The sequence below is a fragment of the Chiloscyllium plagiosum genome, unplaced genomic scaffold (assembly GCF_037043375.1).
Source record: "Chiloscyllium plagiosum isolate Xiang-an unplaced genomic scaffold, Cpla_swu_hap1 HiC_scaffold_35, whole genome shotgun sequence".
Lineage (NCBI taxonomy): Eukaryota > Metazoa > Chordata > Chondrichthyes > Orectolobiformes > Hemiscylliidae > Chiloscyllium > Chiloscyllium plagiosum.
Genome location: NW_028270173.1, coordinates 5,193,062 through 5,208,269, shown reverse-complemented (window position 1 = coordinate 5,208,269; position 15,208 = coordinate 5,193,062). Strand labels below are relative to the sequence as shown.

Genomic DNA, 15,208 nt, shown 5'->3' with positions numbered 1-15,208 from the left:
TGGGATAGTTCTTGGCCTCTTGAATTTTCAGATGACTGCACGGGATAAATCTTTCTCTGTTGCCAGTTTAAGTTAAGCAGAGGGTTTACCCAGTGTCGTAAGATTATTGAAACACACAATGATCCGGAGGGGGCTGAGAGAGTGGATGCTGAATGCATGTTTCCTCTTGTCAGGAAATTTACAGCAAAAGGGCATGATTTTAAAATGAAGACTCTCCATTTTCAGAAGATGAGGAGAAATTCTTCTGACTGTCAACTTCAGGGATCCTCTGGCCCAACAAGCAGCCGAAATGGGATCAATGAACATATTTAAGATGGGGTTAGACAATCAAGGTTTCTGGGATGCCAGACAGGTGGAGTTCTGGGATGCCAGAAAGTGGAGCTCAGGCCACAATCTAATCAACCATGATCCATGGCAGAGCAGGCTCTAGGAGTCAAGTGGCCTCCTCCTACTCTTAATTCTTGTAATGCTGTTGGAAAAGCTATCATATGAAGAAAATTTGTTGTGGAAGTTATATCTAACCGTTGTAAAAGCATGCTGCAAAACTCACTCAAAAACAAGGTTTTCCTGACAACTGCACATTCTCAGTACAGCTTCAGTATACACGAGGTATACACTGCTGAGTTTAATTAGGTGGGAGCAAACACCTTTGCAATACTGTAGACTGATAGATACAGCAGCAAGAATGTATCTGGGTGATGTTCAGAGCCCTCTCTTTCACGCAATCATAGGTTCACATTTGCATTGCCTTGAGCTGGATAATCAATCCGGAAGAGTTCCTGAAGTTTTCCACCACTTACCTTGTTTGTACATTGCGTTACTAATTCTGACACTGATGACTGACTTCCTTCAGAATTTGCATTGCTCAGTTTGCCATCTTGGAGATGGCGCGACCTCAAATAAGATCAGCATCTCACACCTCCTAATCCCAGGAAAATTACCATTATGGTCATTTTTCATACAAATAACAGAAAGCCTTTCAGTATGTTATGCATGGACCCGAATGCATAGAGCATTTAACATCAAAAGCATGTTGTACATGTCAAAACAATAATATCTAGGAATAGCCCAACTACCAACAGCAAAACTTTACTTTGGGTCTCATCTAACAAAGCTTACATGAGTTAAAACCAAAAGAACTGCAAATGCTGTAAATCAGAATCAAATTGCTGGAAAGGTTCAGCATCAGTGGAGAGAAATCAGTTACTATTTCAGGTCAAGTGATCCTACCTCACCATCATCTGTCTAAGGAAGGGTCACTTGACCCAAAATGTTAACTCTACTTTCTCTCTACAGGTGCTGCCATACCTGCTGAGCTTTTCCAGCAACCTCTGCTGGTGTTCAGGAGCTAAACATAAGCAGCAACACCATAAACTAAAAAAAAAGACAACGACAAACGATCCTGGCAGCTTACAGCAATCAAACGGAAACCAAGTCAGCTAAGCCTTAGCAAATAAACCGATTTCTAAAAACCTAAGTGCACACACAAGACTGCACTGCCACTAATCAACGTTTCTGCAACGGAGAGAGCCAGCCCACTAAATCCAGGCAGAGATTTTAAAGCCAGAGACATTGCAAACGACTCTGTTTTGCTTTTCTGTTTGCTCTGACTCAACCCACCCTCCAAACCCCAACCTGGGCTGGTGTGGAGAGGACCTCCCCTTCCTCCTCCCACCACCTGTGTAACCCCCATCCATCCCTCTCCCCCCGGAAAGGGAGAGAGAGAGAGAGAGACACACACACAGCACAGTGAGCAAGAGACAGTGCTGATGTTGGGAAGGAGGTCAGCATCCAAATGGAGGGGGGAGGGGAAGGTACAGCCACCGGAATACCAGACTGTAACAAACCAGACCAGACCAGACCAATCAGGGCGGCGGCAGCGGCGCGGAGAGGTGTCTGACCTGTGTCCCGGGAGCCGGCAGGCCGTGTGTGGGATTTGGGTTGATGTGGAGGAGGACAGACACTATCAAACGTGGCCCTGCTTCCCTGGAATGGGGGGGGGGGGGGGGAGAGATGTGATGGCACCGCGCCTGCGCACGGCGGCTTGCGGACTCGCAACCGCCGTCACTTCCGGCCGGCCACCCACCCGCCCGGACTACATTTACCGTCGGCCGTACGTCACGTCCGGGGGATCACCTCACGACTACATTTACCGTCGGACACCGCGCCGTAGCAGCAGCCGCCGCCGCCATGTACGTCACATCACGACTACATTTACCGTCAGGCACCGCGCGCCCCCTTCTCTTCCACCCCCTCCCACCCCACACACACAAACACATACCGGAGCCGCCCGTCGTCGATTCCCAGCCCCACGCCGAAAGGTACCGGGAGGCGCCCAGGCCGCCGCGTTATAATAGTTACCGACTGAATGGCGGTCGAACAGTTCTCTTTGCTTTTCCTTTCTATAAAAATTCGGCTGGCGGACGAAAATAATAACCTTCGGTCGGGAGGGTAACCCGAATCGCGCAAATACGAAAAAGGAGCGAGGGAGGGCCAATGAGCGGAGCCGTCCTGCCCGCCGCTCGCTCTGATTGGTCCTCGTGGGCGGAGTGGAGCGAGCGCGCGCGTCTCGCCGCGTGACACCAAACCAGGCCCCGCCCTCACCCTCTGACCACGTGACCCCCACCGAGCGGCCCAGCTCACCATAACGGCGATCCCGCCTCCCTGCCTCTGGCCACGCCCCGTTCCAATTCACCGCCCTCTGCGCACGACACCATCACGCCTACGCAGACATGATCCGCTTCCGGTTATCCCTACCGAACTTCCTCGCCAAGACGACCCACTTCCGGTTACCCCTAACTCCCCTCACCCAGCCATAACCCACTTCCGGTTACCCTCCTCACTCGGACATGACCCATTTCTGGTTACTCCCCTCACCCGGACATGACCCACTTCCGGTTACCCCCCTCAACCGGGAATGACCCACTTCCGGTTACCCCTCACCCGGACATGACCCACTTCCGGTTACCCCCCTCACCCGGACATGACCCACTTCCGGTTACCCCTCACCCGGACATGACCCACTTCCGGTTACCCCCTCACCCAGACATGACCCACTTCCGGTTACCCCCCTCACCCGGACATGACCCACTTCCGGTTACCCCCCTCACCCGGACATGACCCACTTCCTGTTACTTCCTCACCCGGACATGACCCACTTTTGGTTACCCTTCCTCTGCCAGACATGACCCACTTTTGGTTACCCTTCCTCTGCCAGACATGACCCACTTTTGGTTACCCTTCCTCTGCCAGACATGGCCCACTTCCTCTTACCCCTTAACCCCCACTCACCCAGACATGACCCACTTCCAGTTACCCCTGAACCCCTCATCTAGGCATGACAGTTAAGAGACAGGAGAATCGACGTTTCGGGCATAATCCCTTCTTCAGGAATTCCTGAAACGTCGATTCTCCTGCTCCTTGGATGCTGCCTGACCTGCTGCGCTTTTCCAGCAACACATTTTCAGCTCTGATCTCAGCACCTGCAGCCCTCACTTTCTCCTCCATGACAGTTAAGAGAGTCAACCTCATTGTTGTGGCTGCGGAGTCTCTTTCTCTCTATCTCTGCCTTGAATATAGTCAATACCCCAACAGTCATCTGCTGTAGGGATTCCCACAAATTCACTCCCTTCAGAGAGAGAAGAAATTCCTCCCATTCCTATCTTCAAATGGGCAGCTATTCCCGGTCCTTGTTCACTGGGAGGCAGATGAATCCTTGGGATTTTAACCGTAAGACACAGGAAGAGCAGCAGGCCATTCAGTCACTGAATGGGATCGGAGCTGATTCGACATTCCTCCTGCCTCCTTCCTTGCCCGTTCCTTCGGTTTCTCTGACTGATCAGGAATCTCTCGATCTCAGCCTTCAGGACTCTGTCCCCTCAGCCCTCTGTGGCAGTGAGACACTCCATCCTCAGACAGAAGAAATTCCTCTTCATCTCAGTCTGAAGTCCTCTCCAGCAGAGAAGGCAGTGAATGGTCAGTCTTGCAGTACAGGTAGTTCTGCTGTAACGGGTCTTTTGTTAATGCGGGTTACGCCATCAGGTGAAGAGGGAATGCTGTTTCTAAAGCGTGAACTTTTAAAGTGTGTGTTGGCTGTAACGCACTTACATCACCAAGTCTTTTAGTGTATTCGTAATGCGTAACTTTTGTATAGTGCGGAGTTGGACAGCAACGCATCTGTCGCGTTCTGGAAGAAATACCTGTATGTTCCAGAGACAAATCGAGAGGTTTCTGGATATTGTAGAGATCAGGGAATAAAAGGATTGGTGATCCCGGGGGATCGGTGCCTCTCCCGTAGCGAGGAAGCCGTCTGGGAGTTTTGTCGGTGTGCTGTGTCCGGGTATGCCCGGATCCCGTTGCTGATTGTTCCCGCTGTCTGGGATAGTCCATGAGGAGCCTCACTGACCTTTTTGTTTGTGGTACTGGCCAGGGTCATCGTCGCTGCCATTGCCATGGTTTCTCGGAAGCAGGAGAGGTTACTGCGCTATGTGGAGGATGGCAATGTGCTGAAGGTGAAGTCCTACCTGCGCCGACACCACGGGCTGTCAGTGACGTTCAGGGGACGGAAGGGCCGAAGCCCACTCCATGTGGCCTGCTCCCAGAGAGACGACGCTATCACCAGGCTGCTCCTGCAACACGGAGCAGACCCCCTACTCCAGGACCACAGGGGCAATACCCCACTGCACCTTGCTGCCCGCCAGGCAGTGAAGAGAGGAACCAGAGGTAAGGAGCAACCTCTGCTCACACAGCTCAGCAGGGGAGATCACCATCAGGCCAGGGACACCCATCAAACAGGCAGGCTAACACTCCCTCTGTACACGGGGAGGGAAAACTCCCTCTATGCTGTCTTCCCCCCCCCCCCCCATCATCAACACTCCCAGGACAGGGACACCCCCAAACAGGCAGGCTAACACACCCTCTGTACACGGGGAGGGAAAACTCCCTCTACGCTGTCTTCCCCGCCACCCCCCTCATCAACACTCCCAGGACAGAGACACCCCCAAACAGGCAGACTAACCCTCCCTCTGTACATGGGGAGGAAAAACTCCCTCTGTGCTGTCTCCCTCCCCTCTCCTCATCAACACTCCCAGGACAGGGACACCCCCAAACAGGCAGGCTAACCCTCCCTCTGTACATGGGGAGGAAAAACTCCCTCCCCTCTCCTCATCAACACTCCCAGGACAGGGACACCCCCAAACAGGCAGGCTAACACTCCCTCTGTACACGGGGAGGGAAAACTCCCTCTACACTGTCTCCCCCCTCCCCCATCAACACTCCCAGGACAGGGACACCCCCAAACAGGCAGGCTAACACTCCATCCTTACCCTGTACACGGGGAGGGAAAACTTCCTCTACACTGTCTCTCCCCCCTCCCTCCTCCAGATCAACACTCCCAGGACAGGGGCACCCCCAAACAGGCAGGCTAAAACTCCCTCTACACTGTCGTCCCCCCATCAACACTCCCAGGACAGGGGCACCCCCCAAACAGGCAGGCTAAAACTCCCTCTACACTGTCCCCCCCCATCAACACTCTCAGGACAGGGACACCCCCAAACAGGCAGGCTAACACTCCCTCTGTACACGGGGAGGGAAAACTGCCTCTACACTATCTCCCCCCCCCCCCCCATCAACACTCCCAGGACAGGGATAGCACAATGTTAGATACAGAGTAAAGCTGCCTCTACACAAGGAAGGAAGAGGCTTATGTGAGGATGAGATGTGAAGGCTCAGTTAGGGCACATGAGAGTTATGTTAGCCTGGAAAAACCTAAAGAGAGGGCGAAGAAGAACCAGGAGAGGACATGAGATGTCGTTGGCGGATAAGCTCAAGGACAACCCTAAGGCCTTCGATAGGTATATCAGGAATAAAAGAATGACGAGAGTAAGATTGGGGCCAATCAAGGCCAGTAGTAGGCAGTTGTGTGTGGAGTCAGAGGAGATAGGGGAAGTGCTAAATGAATGTTTTTTGTCGGTATTCACACTGGAAAACGACAATGTTGTTGAGGAGAATACTGAGATACAAGCTACTATGCTAGACAGGATTGACGTTCAGAAGGAGAAGGTGTTACCTATTCTCACACTTTCCAGAATTGCTAAGTCTCCTGGGCCAGATGGGATTTATCTGAGGATTCTCTGGGAAGTCAAAGCAGAGATTGCAGAGCCTTTGACTTTGATCTTGATGTCATCGTTGTCGACAAGAATAGTGCCAGAAGACTGGAGGATAGCAAATGTAGTTCCCTTGTTCAAGAAGGGGAGTAGAGACAACCCTGGGAATTATAGGCCAGTGAGCCTTACTTCAGTTGTCAGTGAAATGTTGGTAAAGGTTAGAAAAGACAGGATTTATAATCATCTAGAAAGGAATAAGTCGATTAGGGATAGTCAGCACGGTTTTGTGAAGGGTAGGTCATGCCTTATTGAGCTCTTTGAGATGGTGACCAAACAGGTGGATGAGGGTAAAGCGGTTGATGTGGTGTATATGGATTTCAGTAAGGCATTTGATAAGGTTCCCCACGATAGGCTATTGCACAATATACGGAGGCATGGGGGATTGTGGGGGATTTAGCGGTTTGGATCAGAAATTGTCTGGCTGAAAGAAGACAGGGGGTGGTGGCTGATGGGAAATATTCATCCTGGAGCACAGTTACTAGTGATGTACTGCAAGGGGCCACCTGAATGAGGGCATAGAAGGGTGGGTTAGTAAATTTGCAGATGACACTCAGGTTGATAGAGCTGTGGATAGTGCCAAAGGATGTTGTAGGTTACAGAGGGACATAGATAAGCTGCAGAGCTGGGCTGAGAGGTGGCAAATGGAGTTTAATGCAGAAAAGTGTGAGGTGATTCACTCTGGAAGGAGTAACAGGAATGCAGAGTACTGGGCTAATGGTAAGATTCTTGGTAGTTGCCATGAACAGAGAGATCTCGGTATCCATGTATATAGATCCCTAAAAGTTGCCACCCAGATTGATAAGGTTGTTAAGAAGGCGTACAGTGTGTTAGCTTTTATTGGCTGAGGGATTGAGTTTCAGAGCCACAAGGTCATGCTGCAGCTGTACAAAACTCTGGTGCGGCTGCACTTGGAGTATTGTGAACAGTTCTGGTCACTGCATTGTAGGAAGGATGTGGAAGCTTTGGAAAGGGTTCAGAGGAGATTTACTGGGATGTTGCCTGGTATGGAGAGGAGGTCTTACAAGGAAAGGCTGAGGAACTTGAGGCTGCTTTTGTTAGAGAGAAGAAGGTTAAGAGGTGACTTAATTGAGACATATAAGATAATCAGAGGGTTAGATAGGGTGGACAGGGAGAGCCTTTTTCCTCGGATGGTGATGGCTAGCACGAGGGGACATAGCTTTAAATTGGGGGGTGATCGATATAGGACAGATGTCAGAGATTAGTTTCTTGACTCAGAGAGTAGGAGGGGCGTGGAATGGCCTGCCTGCAACAGTAGTAGACTTGACAACTTTAAGGACATTTGAATGGTCATTGGATAAACATATGGATGAGAATGGAATAGTGTAGGTTAGACGGGCTTCAGATCAGTTCCACAGGTTGGTGCAACATCGAGGGCTGAAGGGCCTGTACTGCGCTGGAATGCTCTCTGATCTTCTATTTTCTACACTGTTTCCACCCCCCCCCCCCCCCCCCCCCCCCCCCAGCCCCTCAATCAAGCACTCCCAGGACTGGGACAGTATGGGGTCAGATACAGAGTAAAGCTCCCTCTGCCCTGACCTTATCAGGTACATTTGGATAGCCGCCTGTTTCCCCTGCAGCCTGCCTTTGACTGTTCTATGAGCTGGAAGCAGATGTTGCCCTGTGAGCCATGTGTTGATGTCTGAGCCAGGCAGTGAGGAGCTTTGGTGTCTAACTGTGGCCACTCTGCTTCTCTCCAGTCTATGAGGATCTGGTTGTCCCCCTCAGGAAGTCTTGCCCAGCGGCTATGGATGTGCTCAACAGGGAAGGCCTCACTCCTGGAGACCTGCTCGGGTCGATGAAGATGCGGCAGGTAACTGCTGGTTCCTGGCTTCCCTCTGCTCCCTTCCACCTTAACGGTATTCCGATATCAGCAACTCCATCACCGGCTGGACTTTGAGCTGAACTGTCAGTTGGTGGGTTTTATTTTAATCATTGGTTTGTGGGGAGCGTGTGCGTTGTTGGCTGGGACAGCGTGTACTGGCTGTCCCTTGAGAAGGTAATGCTGAGTCTCCTCATCAAATGGCTGCAGGCTTTGGGGTGTGGGGACCCCCCCCCCACAGCACCGTCTGGAAGGGTATTCCTGGCACAGCATCATTGAAGGAGCAGAGATCTGTTTTCCAGTCAGCATGGCTGTGGCTGGTGTTCCCATTCTCCAAGTGAGCAACCCCCCAAATCTGTTCCCTTGTTCAACTCCTACACATCCAGCAACAAGACAGCTTCCTGTTTTAATGAGGAAAATAGGCACGAGGCACGAGTGAGAGGCATTGCAAGACCCAGCTAGGAGTCATCCTAGCTAGGACGTTAGCTAGCTCTCTCTCCGTGGATACTGCCTGGCCCACCGTCATCCGTGCAGATCCCAGCCTCTGCAGTGGATTAGCTCCAACCCAATCGTTTGCCTGGTTCTGAGATGTCGGCATCCTGGGCTTGGCCGGCATTTGTTGTTGCCCGTTCCTAATAAATCTCCAGCTCGGGGGGCCAACTCCGTGGCTGTGGGTCTGGAGTCACGTGTGGGCCAGCCTGGTAGTTTGCTCTGCCGAAAGGGGAGTGCCCTAAACCCATCAACAGCTCAAACCGACAACAAGTCCCTGTCGCTGCAGTGTTTGTAAACCTCCGTTGTTCAGCAATGCCCCAAGCTTAAAGCTTCCTCCTCTTTCTTCCCCCCCCCCCCGGCAGCCCCTTGTATTCCAATCATTCTCTCTCCAGCTCTGCAGTTGTCTTCAAGCTTTCCAGTAGTCTGAGATCTCTGTGCCCCCTCCAAGCTGCAGCTGCTGTGGGATTCACTTCATGTATCCTGTAGCTCTTTCACCCCAGTCCCTGGGTCACTAGGCCAGTGAGATAACCGCTGTGCTGGCACACTGCTTAACCGGGTGAGTGTGCACACTGTTCCCCTGTTAATGCCAGTTGTAGGAGGGTGTGTAAAACACAGGCAAGTGACCAAGGGTGACAGCTGAACTGTGACCCCCATCTCACACGTGTCAAACATGTATTTTACAGCTGGCTCTACAGTAGCTGCAGTGAAGTCTGCGCTCAGTGCGCACAATTGTCCACCAGCATGTGATCACATGGGGTAGCACTTGCATTGCCAGTGCTGTGGGGGGTGACCGCATGTTGATCGTTGGCTGATTGATTGATTGAGAAAATCCACCCTGGCTAACTGTTTCCTTCCAATGTCACAGCAATGTCCAGGGGCTGAGGAAGAGAACGAGACAGCCAAGGGTCAAGCCGACAGGGAGTGGTACCAGAAGCTCTCTGCTGAATGTGAGGCTGAGTTCTACACCCAGTGTGGGCGCTATGAAGGTGAGGAGAATGGAGCAGGGGGAGGAAAGGCTCAGAACTACGCTGTGCTGCACACTCAGAGAGTCTCTCAGACCCTTCAGCCCAACCCGTCCTTGCCAACCAGATATCCCAACCCAATCTAGTCCCACCTGCCAGCACCTGGCCCATATCCCTCCAAACCCTTCCTATTCATATACCCATCCAGATGCCTCTTAAATGTTGCAATTGTACCAGCCTCCACCACTTCCTCTGGCAGCTCATTCCATACACGTACCACACTCTGTGTTAAATTGTCCCATAGTGCCGAGGGATGTACAGGTTAGGGTGGATTAGCCATGGGGAATTGTCCCATAGTGTCCAGGGATGTGCAGGTTGGGGTGGATTCGCCATGGGAAATTGTCCCATAGTGCCCAGGGATGTGCAGGTTAGGGTGGATTGGCCATGGGAAATTGTCCCATAGTGCCCAGGGATGTGCAGGTTAGGGTGGATTGGCCATGGGAAATTGTCCCATAGTGTCCAGGGATGTGCAGGTTAGGGTGGATTGGCCATGGGAAATTGTCCCATAGTGCCCAGGGATGTGCAGGTTAGGGTGGATTGGCCATGGGAAATTGTCCCATAGTGCCCAGGGATGTGCAGGTTAGGGTGGATTGGCCATGGGAAATTGTCCCATAGTGCCCAGGGATGTGCAGGTTAGGGTGGATTGGCCATGGGAAATTGTCCCATAGTGTCCCAGGGATGTGCAGGTTAGGGTGGATTGGCCATGGGAAATTGTCCCATTGTGTCCAGAGATGTGCAGGTTAGGGTGGATTGGCCATGGGATATTGTTCCATAGTGTCCAGGGATGTGCAGGTTAGGAGCATTAGTCAGGGAAAAATGCGGGGGAATGGGTTTGGAGGGTCGGTGTGGACCTGTTGGGCTGAAGGGCCTGTTTCCACACTGCAGGGATTCTATGAAATAACAGCGGGTACTCTCTGTGGAAGATCACTAGCTCTGGCCTTCCTCCCTCACAGGTGTAAACATCTTCTCCACACTCATTCTCCATCTGACCCCTGGCAAATTCTAAACTAAAAAAGGTGTGTCCGCCTTTCTCAAAAGGACACCCAAGCAGTGTAGCAGTGATAGCAAGACCGAAGCAGGAGAGGTGAGGAAGAGAGTGAACATTAGAGATAACCTCAGAGCCGAGATGCTGAAGGGGTCTCTGTGTCTCCCCAGACCTGTATTACTGAGGGTTAATTCCCAGCATTCCCTGGCTGTGTGCTCCTGGGCCTGCGCCAGGCAGGTGGTTAGCTCAGCATTCCTGCCCCCCCCCCCCCCTTCTCAGCGTGTCCCGTACCGAACCTTCCCAAATCCTGGGTCCTCCGTCCCTGTCATCACTCACTGTCTCTTCCCCTCCGTCCACCCCCCCTTCCATTCCCATCCTCCCACGGTTCTGAATAAAGACACCCCCCTCCCCCCACCAATCTGAAACGTTACCTGTGTTAGTGCGGAGCGGTCACCCGGTCTCACCAAGTAAAGCTGGGGCTGGTGCAGCCAGGTCTGGGCACTGAAGACTGCAGACCAGGCAGGAGGATGGCCAAGAGGCAAAGCTGCTTCACCCTGCAAGGTGTGTCCCGGGGCCTTGGATACCGAGGAGGGGGGGGCAAGCCAGAGTGTCCCACCTTCTGCAGAGGCATTACTGAACATCCCTGCTCTGTGCTGAGCTCCAGGCTGGTCAACATTTTGAGAAACCCCCCCCCCCACCACTCTCCCTTCCCCTTTTGATCTCCTTACTGGAGAAAGGGTGTATCTGTACAGGATGGGTGTAGAGAGGAGGTTGATCTCGGAGCTGAGAGGCTTGTCTTAGGAGGAGAGATTGACTCGGTTGGGGCTACACTGCCAGATACACAATCAGAAGGGGGTGGAAACTTTGGGGAGAGAGAGAGAGAGAGAGAGAGAGAGTGCAGGGAGGGTTCACCAGGACACTGCCTGGTCTCGAGAGCATTAACTGTGAGGGAGGTTTTTCACGCAGAGAGCTGGAACACACTGCCTGAAGAGGGGGTGGGAACAGGTGGGGACATTTCAGAGGCACCTGAATAGGGGGGAGGGGAATAGAGGGATATGGACCGAATCAGGGGCGGCATGGTGGCTCAGTGGTTAGCACGGCTGCCTCACAGCACCAGGGACCCAGATTCCAGCCTTGGACGACTGTGCACACTCCACACAGACATACTCCCCGTGTCTGCATGGGTTTCCTCTGGGTGCTCCGGTTTCCTCCCACAATCTAAAGATGTGCAGGGCAGGTGAATTGGCCATGTTAAATTGCCCGTAGAGTTGGGTGCATTAGTCAGGGGTGAATGGGTCTGGGTGGGTTGCTCTTTGGAGGGTTGGTGTGGACTTGTTGGGCTGAAGGGCTTGTTTCCACGCTGTAGGGAATCTAATCTGTAAGACCGATTTAAGAGCAGGAGGTTTGATGTTTCGTACAGTCAGGGCATGATGATCAGCACAGGCTTGGAGGGGCCGAATGGCCGGTTCCTCAGCTGGACTGCTCTTTTTTAGTCTGTGTCTGTGTGTGTCTGCCTGTGTGTGTGTGTGTGTGTGTGTGTCTGCCTGTGTGTGTGTGTGTGTGTCTGTCTGCCTGTGTGTGTCTGTCTGCCTGTGTGTGTCTGTCTGCCTGTGTGTGTGTGTCTGCCTGTGTGTGTCTCTGTCTCTCTCTGTGTGTCTCTCTCTGTGTGTGTCTCTCTGTCTGTCTTTGTATCTGTCTGTCTGTGTCTGTCTGTCTCTGTGTTTGTGTGTGTGTCTGTCTGTGTGTGTGTGTGTGCGTGCATGAGAGTGACACTGAAGCCTGGGCTCTGAGATGTAGAAATGTTGGGTCGGGGGGGTGGGGCGTGGGATGCTGGTGGGTGGTGGGTGGGGTGGACAGGTACTGACCCACCATTCCTCCTTCTCCTTCTCCTGCAGAGGACCTGTCCACGGGAGAGGCGGAGCCTGAGACGTACGATACCTGGGCTGACCGCCTGGCGAGGGAGTATGCGGCGAAGCGATGCAGAGGGGCGGGGAACAGCTGGAGCAGGGAGCAGTGGGCCAAGGAGAAGGAGTGGGAGCAGCAGGAGCAGGAACACCGGCGATACTTGGAGCAGGCACAGAGGCTCCAGACGGAGCGGGCGGCTAGCCACAAGCAGCGATATGAGCGAGGCTGTGCCCACATCTTCGGTCAGGGCTCTCCGGGCACCGGGACCCCGCTGAGCTACAGCGACATCCCTTGGCCTGCTCCCAGAGGCACAGTGGAGGAGATGGTGGCAGTGATCCTGCACGGAGTGGAGCGTGGAGATCCGGGTGTCTACCGCCGCTACCTGAGGGGACAGCAGGTCATGTGGCACCCTGACCGCTTCACTCAGCGGTGCGGGGACCGCCTGGCACAGGCTGACCGCCAGAGGATCCTGGACACTGTCATTGCCCTGTCCCAGGCCCTCAACAGGCTGGCTGACGGTGCCCGCTGATGGGCTGGACAGTACAGGGCGGGGATGGGCAGAGTGGCCTCCTGCTCCTGCGCTGTGATTCCCTCATCGGCCGCCTCCTATGGGCCAGCAGGAGGGGCTGGTATGGGCAGAGTAGCCACCTCCTATGGGCCAGCAGGAGTGACTGGGATGGGCAGAGTGACCTCCTCCTGTGGGCCACCAGGAGGGGCTGGGATGGGCAGAGTGACCTCCTCCTGTGGGCCAGCAGGAGGGGCTGGGATGGCCGGAATGGCCGCGTCCTGTGGGCCAGCAGGAGGGGCTGGGATGGGCAGAGTGGCCGCCTCCTGTGGGCCAGCAGGAGGGGCTGGGATGGGCAGAGTGGCCTCCTCCTCCTGCTCCTGTGCTGTGATTCCATCACCAGCCTCTCTCTTTGGACCCTGTCAGAATTTCCCAATCCAACCCACACCTTCCGAACTGAGAGTCAAACCCATCGCAAAACAGCTCCACGTTATCCCACCCGGAACAACAATCCACGCTCGCCCGGACGTTGAGGGAGAGGTGGGGTGGTAGGCAGGCTGACAACGTCAAACAATTCAAAAATCAAAGGCTCACTGGTTAGCACGGCTGCCTCACGGCGCCAGGGAGCCGGGTTCGATCCCACCCTCGGGCAGACTCTCTGTGTGCAGTTTGCACATTCTCCCCGTGTCTGCGTGGGTTTCCTCCGGGTGCTCCGGTTTCCTCCACAGTCCAAAGATGTGTAGGTCAGGGTGGATTGGCCATGGGAAATTGTCCCATAGTGCCCAGGGATGTGCAGGTTAGGCTAGATTGGCCATGAGAAATTGTCCCATAGTGCCCAGGGATGTGTAAGTTAGGGTGGGTTGGCCATGGGAAATTGTCCCATAGTGCCCAGGGATGTGTAGGTTAGGGTGGATTGGCCATGGGAAATTGTCCCATAGTGTCCAGGGATGTGTAGGTTAGGGTGGGTTGGCCATGGGAAATTGAGCCATAGTGCCCAGGGATGTGCAGGTTAGGGTGGATTGGCCATGGGAAATTGTCCCATAGTGTCCAGGGATGTGCAGGTTCGGGTGGATTGGCCGTAGGAAATTGTCCCATAGTGCCCAGGGATGTGTAGGTTAGGGTGGATTGGCCATGGGAAATTGTCCCATAGTGTCCCAGGGATGTGCAGGTTAGGGTGGATTGGCCATGGGAAATTGTCCCATAGTGTCCCAGGGATGTGCAGGTTAGTGTGGATTGGCCATGGGAAATTGTCCCATAGTGCCCAGGGATGTGCAGTGCAGGGTGGATTGGCCTTGGGAAATTGTCCCATAGTGTCCAGGGATGTGCAGGTTAGGGTGGATTGGCCATGGGAAATTGTCCCGTAGTGCCCAGGGATGTGCAGGTTAGTGTGGATTGGCCATGGGAAATTGTCCCATAGTGTCCAGGGATGTGCAGGTTGGGGTGGATTGGCCATGGGAAATTGTCCCATAGTGTCCAGGGATGTGCAGGTTAGGCTAGATTGGCCATCGGAAATTGTCCCATAGTGTCCAGGGATGTGCAGTGCAGGGTGGATTGGCCATGGGAAACTGTCCCATAGTGTCCAGGGATGTGTAGGTTCGGGTGGATTGGCCATGGGAAATTGTCCCATAGTGCCCAGGGATGTGCAGGTAAGGGTGGATTGGCCATCGGAAATTGTCCCATAGTGTCCAGGGATGTGCAGTGCAGGGTGGATTGGCCATGGGAAACTGTCCCATAGTGTCCAGGGATGTGTAGGTTCGGGTGGATTGGCCATGGGAAATTGTCCCATAGTGCCCAGGGATGTGCAGGTAAGGGTGGATTGGCCATGGGAAATTGAGCCATAGTGTCTAGGGATGTGCAGGTTAGTGTGGATTGGCCATGGGAAATTGTCCCATCGTGCCCAGGGATGGGGAGGTTAGCCATGGAAAATGCAGGATTATGGAGGGGGCCTTGGTGGGAAACCCATTGGAGGGTCAGTGCAGACTCAGTGGGCTGAATGGCCTCTTTCCACCTGCAAGATTGTAGTTTCTCTCTGGGAATGGGTATTGTCAGGGGGAGATAATACACCCCACAGCCAGCAATGCACTTCAGAACTGAGGACTGCTATCCCAGGTTAAAACAAATCTCTCAGCCAGTCTGCACCCAGTCAGTTGTTAAACAGACACAAATGACAAAGAGCTGACCTTATGTTTGTGTCATTATCAGTTTACTCTGCATCTTATTATTTATCACAAAATAAAACAGCTGACAACTTCAGGTTTAAATACAAACTTGTTTTCTGTAGTGTTTCAACTGAGC

At 53.3% G+C, this 15,208-nt stretch overlaps 2 protein-coding genes across 6 annotated transcripts in view; one reads left to right on the top strand and one right to left on the bottom strand.

The window, feature by feature from the left end:
* csnk2b (casein kinase 2, beta polypeptide) overlaps positions 1-2,551 on the bottom strand; it is a 61,813-nt gene extending 59,262 nt beyond the window's left edge. Inside the window, exon 1 of one of the 3 annotated variants that reach the window (XM_087979140.1) lies at positions 2,282-2,551. The gene's annotated coding sequence lies outside the window, so the exon portion shown is untranslated. Of the gene's footprint in view, positions 1-1,901; positions 2,032-2,281 lie in introns of those variants that run through there. The other 2 variants (XM_087979138.1, XM_087979139.1) reach the window with 2 other exon arrangements.
* nfkbil1 (nuclear factor of kappa light polypeptide gene enhancer in B-cells inhibitor-like 1) lies at positions 2,237-15,166 on the top strand. Of its 3 annotated transcripts, none has more exons than XM_087979131.1 (6): positions 2,265-2,321; positions 3,860-3,975; positions 4,430-4,722; positions 7,883-7,995; positions 9,362-9,482; positions 12,399-15,166. In XM_087979131.1, exons 3-6 carry the CDS (start codon positions 4,452-4,454, stop codon positions 12,935-12,937), a joined length of 1,044 nt encoding a protein of 347 aa, XP_087835257.1. In that variant the 5' UTR covers positions 2,265-2,321; positions 3,860-3,975; positions 4,430-4,451; the 3' UTR covers positions 12,938-15,166. The 3 variants fall into 3 exon arrangements, with proteins under 3 accessions (XP_087835256.1, XP_087835257.1, XP_087835258.1); XM_087979132.1 differs by having other exon boundaries at positions 3,860-3,993; XM_087979130.1 differs by lacking the exon at positions 3,860-3,975 and having other exon boundaries at positions 2,237-2,321.
* Positions 15,167-15,208: the final 42 nt, after the last annotated feature.